This window comes from Cyprinodon tularosa, unplaced genomic scaffold, assembly GCF_016077235.1.
Source record: "Cyprinodon tularosa strain WSP-4 unplaced genomic scaffold, ASM1607723v1 ctg498, whole genome shotgun sequence".
In the NCBI taxonomy this organism is placed as follows: domain Eukaryota; kingdom Metazoa; phylum Chordata; class Actinopteri; order Cyprinodontiformes; family Cyprinodontidae; genus Cyprinodon; species Cyprinodon tularosa.
In genome coordinates, this window is record NW_024039227.1 from 819,771 (window position 1) to 842,805 (window position 23,035).

General features: G+C 39.5%; 1 protein-coding gene across 1 annotated transcript in view; it reads left to right on the forward strand.

The window, feature by feature from the left end:
• The first annotated feature begins 12,082 nt into the window (after positions 1-12,082).
• The window catches only part of oprd1a (opioid receptor, delta 1a), a 33,917-nt gene continuing 22,964 nt past the window's right edge, over positions 12,083-23,035 (forward strand). Inside the window, exon 1 of the mRNA XM_038302674.1 lies at positions 12,083-12,490. Within this exon, the coding sequence (XP_038158602.1) occupies positions 12,261-12,490 (230 nt within the window). The 5' untranslated portion in view covers positions 12,083-12,260. The remainder of the gene's footprint in view (positions 12,491-23,035) is intronic.

The window sequence follows — 23,035 nt, forward strand, 5'->3', positions numbered from 1 at the left end:
GGCCAGCCGAGAAACATCCTCCTGTGTGTCCTGGGTCTCCATCTAGGTCTCCTCTTTGTGGGACGTACCCGGAACACCTCTCAACGGAAGCATCCAGGAACCAACCTAACCAGATGCCAGAGCCACCCCAACTCTCTCCTCTGAACTTGGAGGATCAGCAGCTCTACTGTCCTCCCCAGATGACTGAGCTCCTCACCATAGCTCTAAAATGCCATGTATACATCATAATACCATGGATACTTGTCATATAACAGCACCCAATCAAAATTCAAGTCAACACAGCATCCCTCCATCCATCCATTTTCTGTCACGCTTATCCCAGTCGTGGGTTACAAGGGGTACTGGTGTCTACAGGCGAGAGGCGGGGTACACCCTGGACGGGTCACCAGTTAATCGCAGGGCAACACAGAGACATACTCAACAAACAACCATGCAGCACACATTGACACCTATGGAGAATTTAGAGAAGCCAATTAACCTAAGAGTCATGTTTTTGCACAGTGGAAGGAAGCTGGAGTACCCAGTGAGAACCCACGCATGCACAAGGAGAACATGCAAACCCCATGCAGAAAGACCAGGCCAGGAATCGAACCTGGAACCCTCTTGCTGCAAGGCGGCAGTGCTACCCACTGTGGCACTAAGCAGCCCATCAACACAACAATGCAAGGTTAATATGTATGTTTTTAAAACGTAACATGATGAACGCTATTTAGGCTTTTTCATTGAACACTCATAACAAACCAGCTCACAAAGTGACTAGACCCCGGCAATTTATTTATGGATTACTAAAGTAAACATGCCTAAAATATAATACAAAGATGTTTTAACCAATATATTAGTTAACAGAAAAGATTTGTCATATCTGTTAATATGGCATAACCTATCCCCGAAATTAAAAGTGATTACTGATTTATTTTAAGACTTACCATATTTTCACGACCATAAGGCGCACCGTACTAAAAGGCGCAGTCTCACTTATGTGTGCCATTTCTGTATTTAACACACACATAAGGTGCACCGGACTATAGGGCGCGGGTTTTATATACAGGTACATGTCCTCTACTACCTTTAAATACCTCTACTGCATATTTAAAAATACAGCGGGCCCAAAACTGAGTATGATTGTGCTTTATTCATGTATTTATTACAAAGTATTAATCAAACCTGGGAGCTGGCCGTGAGACAGACACATCACAGATGACAGAGCGCTGTGGTCACTCCTAAATTAACTTAAAATCCTGAAACCTGTCGACGGAATATGTTCGCTTTTATTACCGTTATCCTGGTGCCTGCAGTTTAAATTATTTAGATGAAAAACACCTGCCAGCCACCGCGGTGAACCCGGAGGCGACCAGGCCCAGAGGCTGCTGATGAAGGGATTTCTACTGTCGGTGCACCGCTGGTATTTGGGGGTCTGAGCGCCTCCGACAGAAATAGATAATCTGGATGAACTGACTGCAATTATTAAGTTTTCAGGTGGACTTTCTCACTTAAAAACATATTAAAACTACTTTATTCCCACTGATCACAGCAAATATAGCTGCAAGATTTAGATTATTTAGATGAAAAACACCTGCTGTCATGATGGGTATTAGTGCTAGCCCAAGATGCAGAAACACACACGGAGAAACTGGGTAAAAGTCCAAAAGAGTTTATTTTGGCACAAACATGAGTAATGGGAAGGGAACAGTTCAGGCAGGAGGCTGATTTACTGGGGTCTGTGCAGGGAACGGGGAATGGCTGGATAACTGAGATCATGAGGGGCTAAGCCTCTAGCTGTATGTTTAGCTAGGCTAGCAAGGATCTGAGCTTCCAGCTCGACGCAGAGAACAACAGGGGATAATCCACATGGGAACCTCTAGGGAAACTCCACACAGAAGTCTTCTGGTTTCAACCGTGTAGGAATCTTGGGTTGGCTCACCAGGGCAGATTAGCAGGTTAGCTTTCCTAGAGCTTCAGGCTTGGGACTGGCTTCCTGTGATGCAACTCTCCCAGAGCTGCAGGCCAGAGACAGGTTGCCAGAGAGACAGCTCTTCCAGAGCTTCACGAAGAGGCAGGAGGTTAAGCTCATCCAGAGCTTCACGAGGGGACTGGAGGTTAAGCTCATGCAGAGCTTCACGAGGAGACAGGAGGTTAAGCTCATCCAGAGCTTTCACGAAGAGACAGGAGGTTAAGCTCATCCAGAGCTTTCACGAGAGACAGGATTCCTGTGAGGCAGAGACAAGGAAGAGTTAGAATCTGATCTCACACTAGAGATAACAAAGATTCTTCAGTAACAGAGGCTCAGGAAGCTAACCAACTAAGATCAACACTGCGGCGTGGAATCCAGGTCTGAAGGCAGCTTAAATACTGTGGTCCTCCTGATTAGTAGATCAGCCACAGGTGTGTGAGAGGCTCAGCCCAGGAGGACCCACGGCAAGGTGGGCAAGCCTGAGGATCCCAACACCTGCCAGCCGCCGCGGTGAACCCTGCCCAGAGGCTGCTGTTGAATTAAGTTTTCAGGTAGAAAAATAGAGCGGGAGCAAAACTGAGTATGATTGTGCTTTATTCATGTATTTATGACAAAGTATTAATCAAACCCATCAAAGTCATCATCCTCTGTTTCTGAATTAAACAGCTGCGCTATATCAGACATGCCAGTTTCCCCTTCTTCGCTGTCAGAGTCACTTTCCGTGCCGGGCGGCTCCTCAGAAATAATGCCGGCTTTTGCGAAAGCTTGAACAACAGAGCCAGCAGACACGTTAGTCCAAGCATCAACAATCCATCCGCAAACGGTGGCGTAACTTGCCCTGCGCTGCCTTCCACTTATCGTGAAACTGTGGTCTCCGTCGTCATCCATCGCTCCCACGCCGCTCGCAGCCTTACTTTGAACGGCCGGTTCACACCGATGTCGAGGGGTGGAAGTTCCTTTGTCAGACCCCGGGGATAACGGCGAGCACAGCGTTTATTTTTTTTCACCATGTTTTTCACATCAGCTGTGAGATGGGCACGCATGGAGTCACATATTAAAAGCGATGGTGATGCGTGGAAAAAACCACCTGGTCTCCTCACATACACCTGCCTCAGCCACGCTTTCATCATCTCCTCATCCATCCAGCCCTTTCATTTGCTTTAATATCATATGTCATCAGAGTGATGTGTCATCTCACAGCCAGCTCCCAGATCAGCTTCTCTGATTCGTTGATGCGGAGCTTCCAGCAGCAAAACTTCAATTTTTCCATCTCGAGCAGCAGCAGCTGCGCTCCCGACGCGCTGCGCCTGCTGCTCAAAACGCGCTGTGGGACCTTTTGCTGCGTCTATACACTCGTCAACCGTTGACTTTGCATGTAAACTCGCTGCTTCTGCTGCACCTGCTGCGTCCGGTTCACAGCGAGCACAGCATTAATTTGTTTCACCATGTTTTTCACATCAGCTGTGAGATGGGCACGCATGGAGTCAGATTAACAGCGATGGTGTGGTGATGAGTGGAAAAAAACCCACCTGGTCTCCCTACATTCACCTCCCTCAGCCACTCTTTCATCATCTCCTCAATGAGGTGGTCTCAAAAGTCGCAGTTGCAACACACATAGGGCGCACCGCACATTTTGAGGGAAAAAAAGACGTTTATGTGCGCCTTATAGTCGTGAAAATACGGTAATTGGATTTTGCTGTATATTACAGTGTTCTGATAAAACTGAATAAAACAATGCTTTTTCGTGAATTTACTAACTTGTTGTAAAAAGGTGTGAATTTCTTCACTTATGGTTTTGTATATTCAAAGCAGCTGAGGGAAGGAGCTGTAGTGCATTTTACAGTTTCCTCTTGTATCTCTGCTTCTGTCTCCTTGAACCCCAGTGGGCCTCAGCAGATGGCCGCTCACACTGAGCCTGGTTCGGCTGCAGGTTCCTTCCTGTTAAAAGGAAGTTTTTCCTCTCCACTATCGCTACAAGCATGCTTAGTTTGCGGGATTGTCTTCGAGTCAATGAGTGGTGGCAATCAACTGGTTGTCTTTAGATAGAAAATTTTAAATCAATCTGACTGTATGATCTTGTCGAATTGCAAAGTGTCTTGAGATGACGTGTAGTGAATTGGCGCTATAGAAATAAACTGAATTGAATGAATTGAAAATGAGAGTTGCTAAATATCCATTATAGTTGATAGTCATGTCATATGAGATTCTAGATTTCACACACCAGTAAAAAATCAGACCACACACACCAGCTAAAATGTGTTGTGAATTATTGCGTATATAAATAAAATTAATTGAACTAAATAGTGTATTTTTGAGACACCAACTGGAACGTACAGTTATAAGTCTGATCATGCATACAGTAGATACTGGTGTGCAGCAATTAAAACTCACTTGCTTAAAAAGTGTTTGATTTTTAGACCTTTGTTAGGGCATATTTGTGAAGTTAAACAGAAATATGTTGTTTGTGCTCCTTTGTTTTTTTTTTTTAATCTTAATAATTTTCTAAATTTCAGCAGATGAAATGTTAAGCTCCAAATAAACCAAAGTGGCCTAGTTTTTTTAGTTGCTCTGTTAGTGCAGATTTGTGCAGTAAAACTTGTTTGTGGTCCTTTTTTTTTTAAGATATATTTATTTTATTTCAAACGATGACATTACCATTCAAACAGAACAATCAATTACAAACCAAAGGGGATAACTTTTTCAGGGCCTTCCTTGTACAGGTGAAACTTTCATTTATGGTGCTGTTTTTTCTAAGCTATATACGTTATACTTTTAGCAATCACCAGATTTTGTCATGATCGCTGATCTGATAGCTGACTTAATTGTTTATTTCCCTGACCTGCCTTACTCTGCCTTGTCAACACTGATCTTATCCACCTGCTCCTGCTGCTTTACATATGGCTCAGCCCAGCTATCGGGGCCACATCATTAATGTTTTTTTTTGTATTAGTTTGAGTTTTAGATGGAGATCTTGGCTGATTTCCATATTTCGTGTTCTTGGTGGCCAGTGGTTAGAGAGGGTTTTTAGTCTTGTCTAAGTGTTTCCTGATCATGTCCGGGCTCTTATCTACTGAGTGTGCCGTGCCATTGTTTTGGCTCAGTGGAGGGAGCTAGTTTAAAGTCCTATAGTTTTCCTGGTATCGTGTCTTGTTCTGCCTCTCAAGTACTTGGCCTGCCTGTTTCCATCTGAGCATCTCTGCCTGAACTCGCTGTTGGACTCAAGGATCCCTGAACCTCCATGGACACTCTGTGGATTCCTGGAACCCTGGATGTGTCTGCTCCTGTTCTGAATAGAACTCCTGGCCGGGTTGCAGACTCCTGGATATCTGAGCCTTCCTGTTCTGTACTGAACAGTTCTGTACTGTTCTGTTTCCTTGATCTAACTCAGATTAATGCCTGTTCACTGATGCTGCTGCATCAGGGACACTCTGGGTGGCTTCTGCCCCTTGTTGGCAGTCCATCGGCTGGATCTTGCATCACTCGAGAGGATGGACTGAACTGTTAAATCAAGTAAGTGACTCACAAATATTTTCATCTTCCATCAGATTATCGTGGTCACTCAGCTGTGTTTCTCCCTGAACCAGAGTGCCAGTGATGGTCGTTGCCTCGCCTCCCCCTGCAGCCACTGCAGATCCACAGCTCCGTGTTTCTATTCTGTTGTGTTTATTTTAATTCATGTTTTGAACCTTCTCACTATCTGTCTCACCTCATTCTGAGCCCTTAACAGATTTGCCCAAAGTCATCACGGAACGTCAACACAGCCATCAGATTAAGTGGATTTCATCATCAGCCCTAATAATTGTGTTGAAATTAAGATTTTATTGTTTACTTTTGTTTTTTGTGGACTTTTATGGACCTTTCTGTCTCGGGCGCCATAGACCTCCATTATTTGAATGTCAGCAGACAGCAAGAAGCCTCCCAGATCTCCAGATGCATTTGAGATATCAAAAAAGTACTCCAGAGTGTTGTTCAGCATAGGGGTGAGTAGAAAATGAAGGCTAATCATGTTTTGGGTGTACTATTCCTTTAAACTGTATTCCTTAATCAAGATTCAGGGAAAGAAGAGAATCTCTTATTAAAATACATGATCGTTAAATTGTAATTTCATCCTCTCTATACCTCTAGGGTGGGAGGAGCTAAACTAGACATGACATCCACTCCCTTTCATGCTGTGATTAAACAGCAGGTGAGAGCAACATTAGCAATTCACCATTCATCAAAGCTTAGTCAGGGGTTCCTGGCATCACAGGGCATTAACAGAGTGCCATTTTTCACCATGCAAGGCTGTAATCAGAATAACTCTTGCTGAGTATGAGCTTGTCAAAATGTTGAGAAATAAATGGAGCAGGGTGCTGAAGGAGCTTTATCCAATTAACTGAAGTTGACGTTCCACCCCCAGTTTAACTGCCACAACAAATCTGTGTTTTTTGCTTTTACTTCAGTTGTTTTATATTTAGTGACAACCAGATTATGTGTTGTTATAAAAATAAAACCATGACTTATTAATGGGTTCAGATGTGTTTCTCTCTGGCTTGCATTAAGACATTTCCTTGGCATCAGTAATTTGGTTGAGATTTCAGCAAATCAAACTGAGAAGCTTGAGGGTTCAGTTTTTATCCAATAAAAGCAAATGAAAAGGTAGTTTAGCCATTTATTTCTTCCTGTATTTCCTTATTCCTTGTCAAATTGTTTCATTTTGAGATCGAAACATGTAACTCATTTGACAGGGTGTGAATTAATTCCTGCTACGCTGTCTTGTGGGCTCCCCCATGACTAGGGTTGGATTTATGAAATTTAGGGCACAAGGCAAAAACAGACAAGGAGCCCTCTGACTTGAGAAGACATCATATATGAACAGACTCATTATACAGATACAGAATTTTTTTAAGAATAGACATAGATTATTTGTTCTATGTATTGTCCCTCTCTTCTTTTCTTGTTGTTTTCATCTCTATGTTTTGTACTCAGCTGACTTTTCATGCTGTCTCAAAAGGAATTAAATTTTTTTTCCCAAGCGCTAAGCTCACTTAGCTGATTGCTCCTTCCTGTGTTTCCAAAAAAGCGACGGCAAAAGTAAATAACCTAGTCCTTCTTTTCACTGTAGACAAGCCATGATCTGCTTATCTGTTTTCCATTTTTCATTTGTATTAAATAATAGCTGCATGAATCATGACAGCAGACAAGATAGAGGAGAGCAGGAGGCGGGGTTACCAATCTACTTGCTCAGAGTTTGGTGCTTTTATATGTTGTTGCCAAAGTCACCAATAGTACAAAAAAGTTGCCATACGCTTTTTTGAAATAAAAGTGCTAAAGGGGTCTGAAAAGTCGCTAAATATTGCGACAAAAGTGCTTAGTTTGTAACACTGCTCTTCATATCGTTGATTTAAAAATGGTTTGCTACTGTCTGTTTGGAACATGTGTAGCTGATCCAATGTGGTGGACACTGAAGGGGGGGTTCTGATTGCATTTCAGTGAAATTTTAGTTTTAATCAAAACTATAAATAATGTGCAGAAATAAGGAATAGTTGTGTGAACCATAAATGTAAACAGAATTTTATGTGGGCCCACAGGAACTTGGGTCCCTAGACAACTGCCTAGTATGTCCCTAACCGTAAATCCTCCCCTGCTCAGGACTCAAATTCAGGGTCTTTGCTCATTTCAATTCAATTCAATTCAGTTTATTTATATAGCGCCAAATTCACAACACATGTCATCTCAAGGCACTTTACAGTTCAACCAGATCATACAGTCAAATTGATACAAAGTTTTCTATCTAAGGAAAACCAGTTGATTGCATTGACTCATTGACTCAAATACAATCCCCCACACTAAGCATGGTTTATCTGTAACTCCTTCCCCCAGGATCTATTTTCAGAAAACAAAAATCTCCTTCTATTGCTTTGCTAATGATAGTCAAATCAATGTAGCTTTACGCGAAGCATGGTCAGTTAAGCCTCTTCCGTTGTGTCTTCAGGATATTAATCTTTGGATGGCCCTAAACGTCCTACATTTTAATATAAAAAGATTTGACTGAGGTTCTTGCTTTCGGATCCCCTTACTCTATGTTTGTGATGCGTTACACAGTTAAATTTTAAACCCTGTACTTCATTTGTACTGCTATGTCTTTTCCTGTTTCTTTGCCTTTTTAAGGTTAAGTGCTTATGGCAATAATTACCAAATTAATAAATATATTTTTTGGTTATTATTATTGTGATTATTATTATTGAAAACAGTCATAAAAAACAGGAAAAAGAAAGTGGGTCTAAGTAAAGCTCTGCAATGAGAACGTTAACATTTATTTGCGACAGACATATCTTTTTCCAATGAATCAACACTGTACAAATTGTCATTCATTGGATTTTCTTTTTTAATATCTGTTGTGTTTTACAGAGTTGAATAAATATCAAAGGAGGACTAAAATGAGTGTATTAATTCAACAATGGGTCAAAATGGGTTTAGTTTGACTAAAAATACACTTTTAGAAATGCTCAAGGGTTAACTCTGGTGTAAATTGGAGGTATTCTATTATATGCTAAGTCCATGGCAGGAAACTAATCAGATGGAGTGAACTTTATTAATCCTGGCAGGAATAATATAATTTTGAGTTTCCTTATTGTCTGTAAAATTCATATGATCAAGCTAAAGGGGTATCTGACCAAATAGAAGTTGGGAGTTTGGAGAATAGTACCTGTTTGACCTGTAATGGAATAGACAAAAAAAGAAATTCAAACTTAGACATTTAGTGCCTCTTTTCAATTATATAATATTTTGTTTAATCATACTACTCTGGAAAAAATGGTTAAAATAAATCCTAGCAATAAATATGGCATTTGAGCTAACAAGGAGTGTGTATACATTTTTTGCCAGGAGTAGGTTTTGAAGTAAACAATAATTAGTTAGTGTTTAGTTAGGGTTAGTTTAGTTAGGGTAGTTAGGGTTAGTGTTTCTTAAATTCAACTTCAGCTCTGTACAATGAAGCCAGTCTATGGAATGAGAGCAAGATACAGTGGTCTGCAAAAATTTGGGCAACCTTGTTCATTTCCATGATTTTCCTTCATAAATAGTTGGTTCTTAGGATATAAAAAATCAGTTAAATATATCATATAGGAGACAAACACAGTGATATTTGAGAGGTGAAACAAAGTTTATACCATTTACAGGAAGTGTGCAATAATTCTTTTAACAAAATTAGGCATGAGCATAAATTTGGGCACTGTTAGCCAAATGATTTAAAAATCTCTAGAACAAATTATTGGAAATCAAAATTGGTTTGGGAAGCTCAGTGACCCTTGACCTACATACACAGGTGAACCCAATTATGAGAGAGTATTTAAGGGGGGGCAATTGTAAGTTTCCCTCCTCTGTGAATCTTCTCTGAAGAGTAGCAACATGGGAGTCTCAAAACAACTGTCACATGACCTGAAAACAAAGACTGTTCACCATCATGAATTAGGGGAAAGATACCGAAAGCTGTCTAAGAGATATTAGTTGTCTGTTTCGACAGTTAGGAACATAGTCAGGAAATGGAAGACCACAGGCACAGTTCAAGTTTAGGATCGAAGTGGCAGACTAAGGAAAATCACGGATAAACAGAAGCAAAGAATGGTTAGAACAGTCAAAGTCAACCCACAGGCCAGCACCAAAGACATACAACATGATTTTGCTGCAGACGGAGTCATTGTCCATCGTACAACTATTGCGCACACTTTACGCAAGGAGATGCTGCACGGAAGAGTGATGCGGAGGAAGCCTTTTCTCCGCCCACATCACAAACAATGCCGCTTGAGGTATGCTAAAGCACATTTGGACAAGCCGGCTTCCTTTTGGAATAAGGTGCTGTGGACTGATGAAACTAAAATTGAGTTATTTGGACATAACAAGGGGTGTCATGCATGGAGGAAAAATAACACAGCATTCCTAGAAAAACACCTGCTGCCTACAGTAAAATTTGGTGGTGGTTCCATCCTGCTGTGGGCCTGTGTGGTGTGACTTAAAGAGAGCTATCCATGCTCGGAAACCATCAAACCTGAATGAATTAGAGGTGTTTTGTAAAGAGGGATGGTCCAAAATACCTCCAACCAGAATCCAGACTCTCATAGGAAGCTATAGGAAGCGTTTAGAAGCTGCTATTCCTGCAAAAGGGGGATCTACTAAATATTGAGTTATTTATTTTGATTGTGGTGCACAAATTTATGCACATGCCTAATTTTGTTAAAACAATTATTGCACACTTCCTGTAAATGGTATAAACTTCGTTTCACTTCTCAAATATCACTGTGTTTGTCTCCTATATGATATATTTAACAGATTTTTTTTTATCCTAAGAACCAACGATTTATGAAGGAAAATCATAGAAATTAACAAGGTTGCCCAAACTTTTGCAGACCACTGTATATGTCTAGGAACTGAAATGGACAACATTGTCTTCCCTCCGTATTTCTTTGATGACTTTAACCAAGCAAGCACTAATGAAGGATGTGTGCTTTTCCTGGGTAACAAGTGAAGCCAGAAAAAGACAAAAAGTATCCAACATAAATGGAACCTCATTAAAGTCAAAGAGGCTTACTAAAGTGACAGCTAGGTCAAGTACAAAATGATAGCAGAGGTTACCATTAACACTGAGACTGTGTCACATTGTCACACTACATATTCTTTATAAGCCAGAGAGGGTTACCAGTAGATTTTGCTCATGTGGCAAGACAGGATTATTATAGCCAAAGTGGGGGTTTATGGAACTTATGAGACCAATTTTTATTTCAGAACATAAAGAAACAGCCCTGATTTCCTTTGATGAGGCTTTGGAACCTTTAAACGTGGGTTAATAACAAACAGGAAGTCTTTACCAATAAAAAAGCCCTGTCTTTCTTAGGGATGAGCAACCTGAAGCTGCTGTTAGGTTGATTTATCCTCACATATTCCCAAGATTGGCACAGCCAAGATAACATATACTTTGTGTGTGTTCTCATTGTTATCGTGTGGTGGAGTAAACACAGCGATCGTCACGATAAACATGCAACTATATCAATCCATCAATACTAAGACTTAAAAAAATATATTTTTTCAAGTTGGGCTAATTATAGAACATTTGCATTGATAATTGTTAAACATTTTTTAAACCAGCAGTCTGCTAGCATTACTTTGTGTAATTACTTTGGATTGGCAAACAAATGAATTTCTTTGTGGATGACCAAGTTGGTTAGAGTTTAATTGATCAATATATTTTACAAGGCCTTTCTGATCCCTCCAAAAGAAATGCTATTTAGTGATATATTGCAAAATAAGTGAGGATTATTCCAACTCTCAATATCAATATGTTTAAAATATATTTGCAAGATGCTATTTCTGAATTAGAAAAAATTATTTGTTCCTTGCTACTGTCAATAACAGTCTAATTCAACATGTTTTACAGCTTCCAAAGAAATCCAGTGTTAGTGACTTGATCAGTGTACAAGGACTTCTTTGAGTCTGGCTTTCTCCTCTGCAGTTATATCACACACCTTTTAATTAGTGCTGTGGAGGGTTATTGATTTTGGCGCCTGTTGGGTCGAGGTTTGCTACTATTCAGCTTCAATAAACCAGAAACCTAGTAAAACGTTGTAAAACACACACACACACACACACACACACACACACACACACACACACACACACACACACACACACACACACACACACACACACACACACACACACACACACACACACACACACATATATATATATATATATGGCTAATTCTAGTGCTTTTGCAGCTACTTATTAATGTACACTGTCCTTGTCAAATACATAAATAAATATGATCAAACTATGTGAAAAATTCATGCTCAAATGGGGCTTAGGATTTCCGCAAATATTTCTAGGATTTAAAAAATGGCAAGTAAAGATAAAGCATAAATTAATGATAAACAAATGATTTACTCATATAATCATAGATTCCAATAATTGAAATTGATTTAATTTATTGAAATACTGGATTACTAAGTAATGCTTAAACTGCGATGGATGGATGGATGGATGGAATGAAGAATCTTGAAATAATTTCCATCCTCTCTTACAGATTTGTCCAGAGCTGAGGTGTAGGAGAGCTCGTGCGCTGTGTGACAGAGGGCGGACCATAAAGGACGAGCGCACACGGGCCGAGCCCATATAAAGCAGACCGCTGCTGGGGTGGCACATCTGTCTTCTCTTTCTGAATTTCACAGAAAACTCAGACTTCCTGCTACTGTTGATCTCGTTCCGTTTCTTTTCATATCTATTTTTTAAGCAAACCACAACAATTGACTAGGCAAGTTTTTCTCCGTTCAGCGACATGGAGTCCTATACGGTCTCTGGAGCGCAGCGCTCTCTGTCAGACCTGTTCTCCGTCATCCCCTTAAACCTAACCTTCCCGGAGGAAGGCGAGGCGAACTCCTCTGAGCCGGAGAGCCGGGTGAGGAGCACCGGGGAGATGGTCATCGCCGTGTCCATCACAGCGCTCTACTCCGTTATTTGCTTGGTGGGTCTGCTGGGCAACGTCCTGGTCATGTACGGAGTTGTCAGGTAAATACATGGGAGATTTCTATTTTATTTTAAGAAAAAGGAGCAGATCTGGGGTGGTTCTAGGACCAGAAGTTTAGAGGGGCTGAGCCCCCAGAAAGCTTTCTAACCAGACAAGATTCCTTTCATGTTTTCTACACGTGTGTCTGAAACTTATTCAGTGCGGTTTTTTAAAGCTTGACCCCATCATTCACTAATGAATCATTTTTAGAAGAATATTCCAACCAAATAAAGCTTTTAAATCAACTCATTACATGAAAACCTTTGTTTCAGTTTTCATGAAATGAGTTTTATCTTTTGTGTGCCAAAATGACGTCCATGATAAATGGAAAATAATCTACTGAATGAAATGTTTTTATTTACCAGTTTAACAACTGCTGCTATTCTGTCTGTTTTTTACCTGGTTATTCCTTACCTTTCACTTTGCTCACACCTGCCTCCCCTGCCCCCCCTTTTACACCTCTCCCTCTTTAGACTGGCGACCATAATATGGATTATAAACTTAACTATTCAATTTCAATTCAGTTTATTTCTATAGCGCCAATTCACAACACATGTCATCTCGAGGCACTTTACATTTCACCAGATCATACCGTCAGATTGATTTAAAGTTTTCTATATAAGGAAAACCAGTTGATTGGATGACTCATTGACTCAAAGGCAATCCCTCACACTAAGCATGCTTGTAGCGACAGTGGAGAGGAAAAACTCCCTTTTAACAGGAAGAAGAACTAGAAACTGAAAAAAATGATAACTGTTTACTAATGTTTCAGTAAATTTACATACTGATTTTGAGTTATGAGACAAACAAGTCTCAGACTCATTAGAGTAACTCGCAGGTGAACATTTTACCAACACACCATCATTAGGTGCAGAAATCTGACTTAACATTTCAAAAAACACCTGAATGCTATGTTTTCCTCAAAGCGTTGGTCAACATTTTAGTTGAGAAGCTCCAGCAGGCTTGTTTACTTGTTTTTTGTTTGTTTATTATTATTTCTGATGAACCAGAACATAACTTAATGGGTTAAATAACCAAATATTCATTTGATTTATTTATTTTTTATTGCAAAAAGGGCATACAGTATTAAAAAAATAACTCATACCGTAGGGGTGCTGAATCAAAGCACCAAAAATAGGCTAAAAACACATATGGAGCAGAAAATGTTGTTTTAGGATTTCATAAAGCTGGGAAAGAGCTTTGGGTTGGATTTAAGTTACTAACACTCGCTATTTTCAATTTGTATTATCATTATTATTATTTTTCAAAGAGGCATTCAGAGCATTCAGGCAGAGCTATGTTCTTCTTTGCAAAGTCTGGTCCAGAGTCCTGCCTCCTCTTTAATGCTCTTTTCACTTTGGATCACACCACAGGTTTTAGTGACCTCTGGGCTGGGCTGCTAAGATCAATTTTAAATGTGATTAAGCATTTCTGTGTTGATTTTGCTAAAGGTATAACTGTTCTGCTGAAACACAAAGTAGCAACTTATTTTCAGTTTATTGGTAGAGTTGTTGCTTTACTATTTATTTTTCCCATAGTCTATATTCTGGTATTTTAAAGAGCTCATAATTGAAATAACAGAAGTGTTATTCTGCAGGAAGACTCTGGCCCACAGCATTAGGCCCCTCCACTTTGTGTAATGGTGTGCATGAGGTGCTTTTAAACATATCCATGCTTTTTTTGATATTGTAATGGTTTTTACACCCTTAATTCACTCTAACTTTGCCCTGGTCTTTCAGTCCTGCACCAGATCCACAATAATAATAACAATAAAGTGAGAATATAAATTGATTTTAACATTTTAATCAAAAAGTTGGAGAAAATGGAAAGGAATCATCTTTGAGGCTCTTACCATTGACATTACATGCTGGCAGTCCATTGCCCACGACCAGAATAATTGGGAGGCTCCAGCTTTAAACTAATTGGACTCACTTACTGTGATTGCTCCCTGAGTGAATCAGAAAATGAGAAAACTACATGTTTTAGAATAGAAAATCCCTTTATTGTCCCACAATGGGGAAACTATGTTTGCCACTAAGGATCTTATCTGTTAACAACAGATGTTTGAAACATCCGTGATGTCCGCAGGCCAAATGATGTTATTTTAGCTCCACGCCCCTTAGTGTGGCATCCATTTGGACAAAGTTTTCATGCGGGGCACCTAGGAAAATTTGTAACAGATCTGTAAAGATCCGCACAGAAACACATGAGCTAGAAATAGAGATGGTTTGCAAATGTAAAAAAGATTTCTGGTAATTTAGCTCATAAATAACGCCACTATTTATAGATTGTGAAAAACTCTAACAAAGAAATGACTGTTGCTTTTGGACAGCATAAAGAGGCGGTGAAAAAGGATCTGAGGGTATAAAAGCTGCAGAATTTGGGACAGGCAGCTTATTTTCCTTATTTCCATCCTTACCCAACAACAACAATATTAAGCTCACCAAGAAGGTTTGTGACTTGAAACCACAATCTCAGTCTCTTCTGACCAAAGGTGACACTACTAAATAAAGCCTTAATACATTATAACAGCATTTACATTTTAAAAGGCAGAAGTGACATGAAGTAGAATTTATATAGTATCTGTTGGTCATTATGTAGACTTGTTGACACCAATATATAACTCTTTGTAGGATTTATTTAAAAGTGTGTGTGGAGATGTTTCTTTTACCTTCGTCATCTAACTGCTATCCGTGATGGCAATTAAAATATGTTCATCCAGCCTATTGATCAAACAAGGCTTCTGAGTTCCAATAAAGTCACACCTTATGGAAACACAAAGTTGTGGACTAATCTTTAACTCTAATCAATCAATAACAAAAACTTTATTTCCGAAAATGTTAACACCTAAAAAATTTCTTAAAAATAATACTTTATTAAGTTGATTTCCTTTCCAATATGAATATTAGAATATTTCATTTTTTTTCTGCATCAAAATATAGCTATTTTCTTAACAGTAATACCCCTCCCACCTTTACATCAGTGATTGGTTTTGTCTTGGAAGTGAACTTGTTGATTTGTTTGATTCTGACTTACTAAGCGATGTTTGTGTGCAGTAATTATATAGTGCGGTGGTTTTCAAAGTGTGAGGCGCGCCTCCCCTGGGAGGCGCCAGAGCACCTTAGGGTAGGCGCGGGGAGAGGGAAAAAATAAATATGGATTTAGGACCAAGTTGGAACTGTGGGGTGCGCGTGTGGAGCGGGGATCAGTGGAAATGTTTCCCATCTTAGAGGATGTTTTGGCCAGAGCGGGGCTGAAGGTGGAGTTTTTGCTGCAGGATGTCTGAGCGCATTTGGAGGGGATGCGCGAGCAGTTTGGAGAGTGTTTTGGAGAGGAGACAATGGCAAACCAGTGGGTGAGAAACCCATTTTCCTTCCCCGTGACACTCAAAGATGGACTTTCAGCAGGAGAGGAAGAGGTTCTGGCTGAGCTGTGACATGGACTTGAAACAGAGGATGAGTGACGTGTCACTTGCACTTGCACTTTTGGCTGTCAGTAGGGACTGAATTTCCACAGCTCTCAATGAAGATCTGATCAAAATGTTTTTGTTAAGATGTGAAAACACTGTTGGTATCTCAAACATTAAACTCAGAATCTCAGATGTAACGTTTGTTTGTTGAAAGGTGAGTTGAAAAGTGAGTTTGGGGTTGTTCTTATCATTAGAAAAAGGAAAAAAGGGCGTATTTGCCATACAAAGGCCACGAGAAAATAACTAAAATGGGAGTAAATGTTTTAAAATGTTCATGTGTTAAATTTCATTCAGATAAAGTGTAATTTTAAAAGATGAGATGGTTCTAAAATAAAAGCAATTACAAGGTGTTTTGTAGTGGCAGTTGTTTGTGTGTGGGTTGGTTATTTTGTGGGGTGGGGGTGGGGGAGTCGGGGGCGCAGCAGGCATAGTGCTCCCTGGAGGGGGGCTCACCCTTTCATATTTTGAAAACCCCTGATATAGTGCATTTCATTATAATATTAGTGAATAATGTATCTGCAGCAAGGACTACTGTAGTTCTTTCCTGCATCAACATGCACACGCCAATAGTAGCACCACTAATGTCTTTTTTTTCAGCAATGGATTGTTGTAACATTATGCCAAATTAGATGACAGTTATTCTATAGTGAGAGTGGGTGTAGAGTGGAGCCATAGTCTCCATTTGGTTGGGACTGATGTGCTACAACATGCACTTTATATGGCACTAGCACAAATACAATTTGATTAACATGCTGCTTAAAAATAGGATTGTGATCTGATGGTCCTCTGCTTCAGTGATTTTCCAAGCAAATCAGGAAAGCTGGCAGGGTTTTTTTAAACACCCATGTCTCAGTGGACAGGCAAACAGGAGGTACAACAGCAGGACTTGGAATAAGCAGCAAATTGTCATGTTACTGTTAGTGTGACGTTACTGTAAAAACAGCAGATGTCAACAGCAGAAGAGGAAATATGGGGGGAAAGGGAATGCGGCATTTCTAAAAATCATATATTTTATATATATCATATATATATATATATATATATATATATATATATATATATATATATATATATATATATATATATATATATATATATATATATATATATATATATATGTATCTAAACAGGTCTGACGGAGTACATTTATATATAATGAATTTATTTCAATCTAGATTAATCTCACTGTAATCTTGAAATCAAACTACATTAATCTAGTTTAAATTTGCTCATTTAAATTCTGCCAAAGAAATTCATCGTAGGTGTTGTCTACCTAAATAATAATCTGTTCAATATATTTTCTCTGAACAAACCCAACATCTCTATAGCTGCATCCATTTTTAACATGTTTTCAGTAGGGATGGGGATCGAAACCCGGTTCTATCAAGGACCCGGTTCCACTTTTTTCAAAACCCGAAAATCAATAACGTTTGGGCTTATCGATACCACTATAGAGTCTGGTCGTTTTTTTGTTTTTTTTCTCTCGGAGGTCCTGTAACATAATTGTGTGTCCCTCGAGTCGCGTCACAGCATTTAATCTAATCAATCCAATCACTGCAGCATGTCCACCAATGTTTTGCAATGAAATTGTAAGCAAACAGACATTAAAAGTAAAACAAGTGAAGTTTGGCAGTTAACTTTGCTCGCCACTCGAGGATGGCTGAACGGAAAAGACTCCTCCTCCTCCTCCTGCTGCTGCCGCCGCACCACAGTCGGGCCCGTCTTTCTTTTATCCAATCAGAGTACCACTGGTAGGCGCACACACAGACTTTGTAGCTTGTCCGCTCAGTTAAAAATAGTAATTGTGAAATCCGTGTTGTAATCGGCAGCATACAAGCTAGTTACCTTGAAAAGTAAATAAAGTTTCAGACGTGCTGCGTGATGATGTGTTCAGATTGGCTCTGTAAAACGAAAATTAGGTTATCATGATGTGTTCATGTGTAACGTAAAGAAAAGGGAAATTGAGTTTTTGGCGAGAAACACGAGTAATACAGTTGTATATTGCTCTAATTTAGAATATATAATTAAAAATTACATTTAATTTAAAATACAATTATTTATTTGCTAAATATTTTCCTAATCACTAAAAACATGATGAAAAGTGACAGTAGACAATACATTAACCAACAATTGTGAAAATATATTCTAGTTAGTTTTATGTCATTTCGAAGTGGCCTATTACATTAGCCATATTTAGTGAAGGCTAGAAACGTTTTTGTTATGCTCACTTGTTAAGCAATAAAATCAATACCAGTTCTGTTAAAAACATATTGTTGCATCGTCTTTCCACCAAATAACAGAAAAGTATGGATAGTGGTATTGATAAAGACTCGGATCGATAAGGAGTATCGATAAAGGTATCGATATCAATAAATATTAACGATCCCCATCCCTAGTTTTCAGACACAGGTGGAGTTTCAGGATCAGACACCATTACAGGAAAAGTCTGGTTAGCAAGGAGTGATCAAAGGATCATTATTTATACTTAAAACTAATATGTTTGTGGTGAGTTAATGAATTTAGAGTTAATCAGTAAAAAAATATAAAAATAATAATTTTCGCATATTTCTATATATAGATAGATATATAGATATATATATTATATACACACACACACCTCAACTGGCTCCTCTCGAAGTGGTGGAGCGGCGGTTCTACTCAGAGTCCTCCCCAGATGACTGAGCTCATGGTGAGAAAACTCATTTCATCCTCTTGTGTCCAAGATCTTTCTTTGGGTCATGAACCAAAGCTCGTGACCATAGATGAGGGTAGGAACATAGATCAAGCGGTAAATCGAGAGCTTTGCTTTTTGGCTCAGCTCTCTCTTCACCACAAAAGAGCGGTACAGGGCCCGCTTCACAGCAGACCAATCGGCCTATCGATCTCCCGCTCCATCTTCCCCTCATTCATGAACCAGACCCAAAGATACATAAACTCCTCCACTAGAGGCAGAACATTCTTCCCAACCTGGAGAAGGCACTCTACCCTTTTCCGGCTCAAGACCATGGTCCGGATTTGAAGGCATTGATCCTCATCCCGGCCGCTTCATACTCTGCTACGAACCGCTCCACTGAGAGCTGTAGATCACGCCCTGATGAAGCCAACAGAACCACACCTTCTGTGAATAACAGAGATGCAATCCTAAGGCCACCATAACAGATCCCCTCAACACCTTGGCTGCGCCTAGAAATTCTGTCCATAAAAGTTAAGAACAGAATCAGTGACAAAGGGCAACCTTGGTGGAGTCCAACCCTCACCAGAAATGAGTCCAACTTACTGCCGGCAATGCGGACCAGGCTCTGACACCGGTCACAAAGAGACCTAACAGCCCTTTAATAAGGGCTCTTACACACAGGTATGTATACGCACAACCTATATAATTACTCTTGTTTGTAATTTGAACAGCTTTACTCAAGCTCTGATCTCATTTAAACTGATCTTTTTCACTTAAAATAAATAAAAAATATAAGATATTGCTGAATCATGAATATGCACTGATGCAAATGCATTACTCTTCGTTATATGTTTGAAGTTTTATAACAGAGAGCTCCAGCTGTTCACCACTTTCCTATAAATTCTTTGTTTTTTCATAGCTCTTTGCTTTTTGGTTGTAGTTAGCAGCCAACTTGGGGCCGCAGGTGAACTTTTCTTTGGGGGCCCTCCTCCAAAGCAGCATTAATCTCTCATTAGCCACTGTGTGACAGATTCTGTTGATTGCCAAAGTGTTCATACTGCAATACTGTGAACTAGGGGACCACCTAAAGATTATTTTGCTAATCGATTAATCTGTCAATTATTTTTTCGATGAATAGATTAATAATCGGATAGCAAAGCATTTTTTACAGAATCAAACCAGGTAAAACTAAAACTTTTCCACTTGAGGAGTTTTGGGTCGAGCTTATGAATCAACATTTTTTTTTAAATCTTAAATTCAAAATATTAACAAATTATTTTTGCAGTTTTGGTATAATTACTGCTCTGAGTGGGTTGCTCTCTCAGCTAAAAGCATGTTTCAGAGTCTTTATACTCCAGTTAATGATTAATCGATTACTAAATTAGTTGACGATTATTTCAATAATCAATTAACTGGTACAATTAATCCGATTAATTGTTTTAGACCTACCGTGAACCTTAAGGTTGCCAGTTCCAGCTCTGGTTTTCTCTCTGTGATTGTGTCCTTGGATATGACACTTCACCTGCACTCCATACTGAAGAGGCACCTATGTTTGGCAGCCTCGCTTCTGTCAGAGAGCACCAGGGGAGCTTTGGCTACAATTTAGCTCAGTAACCTCAGTGTATTAATGTTGTGTGAATGGGTGAATGACTAAATGTAGTGTAACACCCTATGCAGTCCCCTCACTTGCAAAAACACTGTATAAATTCAGGCTATTTACCGCTTAGAGGCTGACTCTATTGAGCAATAACAAATATGGGTATTCCTCTGAATGGAATAACACTGCAGTGCTTTAGGAGGCATTATTTTCAGCTCCTTTGAGAAGGGGATGAAGTAGCTAAAATATTTCTATATTTCCTCTATTGAAGAGAATAAGCAGACTACATAACCCCTGGCAAAAATTATGGAATCATTAACCTAATTCAGTTTTTTAATTTGGTAGAAAAAAAATAGATCATATTCAGATAATGATATAAATAACCTTGGTTACTAATCTTAATTACTTGGCATTTAAATCAACTATAACACTGGTTTCTAGAATGTTCTTCTTTCACCTCGGGAATATTGAAAAAGTTTTAACTGTCTTGTCTAGGCGTGGATAAGATTGTTTTTACGTTCCATGTTATGAGTATTCTTTAAAAAGCTTATGGTTAAAAACAGAGTGATGCTTTCTCAGTAGCTTGGTGACTTCAAAAGTAGGAGGATATAAAGTGAACGGTCCAATTCAGTGGTGGAGAATTCAGTATTGACAGCCATTCCTCCCTGACTCTACCTTTCTCATACCTTGTTAAGTTATCTTGAGATATTTTTGGCTGCTATAAGTTTAGGCTTCTGGTGGACATAGCCACCACATTTCATCTTTCTGCCCAGAACTTTATGTTCTCGCTGATCTTGTGTATCATTGTAGCTTTATCTGGAGCCAGATGAAAACGAAAATGATGATGGAAAGGCTGTGCAGTGGATAAAAATCTGTTGATGGTACAGTTCTTTTTTAAAGCATAAACCTAGATGCTAATTAGCCATAGGGTAGGCTTGCAGGACTGATAGGCTTGCGACAGTGAAGCATCAGAGGGCGATGGGATGGGAGGTCAGGGTGAGTTTAGTCTTTTAGTGTGATTTTTCGCATCATCTTTTAGCATAGCCTTTTCTCTCTCATTGAACCCCCAGTCAACCTCTGCACAAGAACAATTACACTGAGTCCTGTTGTTCTGGAGGGCTCTTCCTGTTCAAAGTTGTACTTTTCCACAATATCTTCATCAATGTTCAGTGTGAGGGATTGCAATAGAGAAGGGGTTTTCAGATTCGTTTCCCCTTGGAAAATGTAAAGATACCCAAGCCATTTCATTAGGGCCTACTTATTCACACACGCAAGCACCAACAATTAGCCTACTGCAGATGTTTACAGAAACCATTATATTAATTATATCATTAGTTCTGACATGCAACGGGCAGTCTATAGTAGGTCGAAATAAACTCACACATAATCAGTGATAGTTATCCTAGGGTGACCAGATGTCCTCTTTTTCCTGGACATGTCCTAGTAACCTAATAAAATCTCTGGGGGGAATTTCAAAATTGTCCAGGATTTTGGTCGACTACAATGCAGCACATAGTCGAAAAGCACTGGGCATTCGAACCAATCCGGCAGTTCCGTGCTGGTGTCCTCCTTTTCGGAAACCCATATATGGTCACCCTAGTTATCCTAACAATTCAGACTCAACTCAAACTACAACAAACAGCAAAATCTGGAATACTTTAACTAAATCTTTAACATTACTTTAATATTTAGGGTAAATATTTGCATGATCTAGAAATACAGAAAATGGATGTGCAGGGCTAGAAAATGACGTAAATGCAAAATAGACTGATTTGAAACCATCCTTTGAGCAGCAATAGCTTTTACTGAGGATTTGTGGGAAAGCTGCATGGGATGAGGAGAGAGCTTGATAATGAATAAAGGGGAATAAAAATGTTACAGATCCAAAATGTTATCAAGTTGCTGGATCACTCAGGGTTAGCGAATAAGGTTGTGAAAAGTGGACGGAACAGAGGTGGGAGATGCTAGCGCTGGCTAGCTCAAGTTGTAAGTCACTCGAGTTGCACAGAGGGGGCCCTGGGTTTGAATCTCCGCTGGGGGGTATGAGCTGCCAATTTGGATACTTAGGCAAGAACCCACTGCGATGGACTGGCGACCTGTCCAGGGTGTACCCCACCTCTCGCCCGTAGACAGCTGGAGACAGCTGGCACCAGCACCACTCGCAACTCCACTGGGGATAAAGTCTGTCAGATAATGGATGGATGGATAGCAAGCCCCCCATGCTAATACCTAATAACCTTTGAAAGTCGCTTTGGATAATAGCATCTGCTAAATGCCAAAAAAACATAACATAAATAAATGAGGTTGTAGGGCTAAACTGTTTTGCTGAAAATTAAAAGTTGCTATTTCTTTTCTTTTTCTATTCCCATCATAATACGATTTATTTTGATTTTCCTTTGTACCAGCCACCAGCATGTTGATGTTTCACCCCAGGGTTTCATTATTTTCATGACCTTGAAAACTACTTGACCAGAGCCAATTGGTTCAAGACTGTTACTGTTGTGGAAAGGTTATTACGTAAATTAGCATCAGTGGCGGCTGGTGAAAAATATTTTTGGTGGGGGTGATATAGCCTAGTGTATGTCTCCAACTAATCCGGAATAAGAATTCAAATAAACAATTGGACAATACATACAATTTAACAGTAATGATTTAATTTACTATATAATAACAGTAACAGTGATGATTTGGGTCACTGTGACGGGGTTCTTTGGCCTCCAAGAATCCAGGCTCAGTCGGGTTACCGGTGTTGGTGATTTATTGTGCTCACAAACTCAAAACAGGGTGCAAAAGAAACTAAACATGTG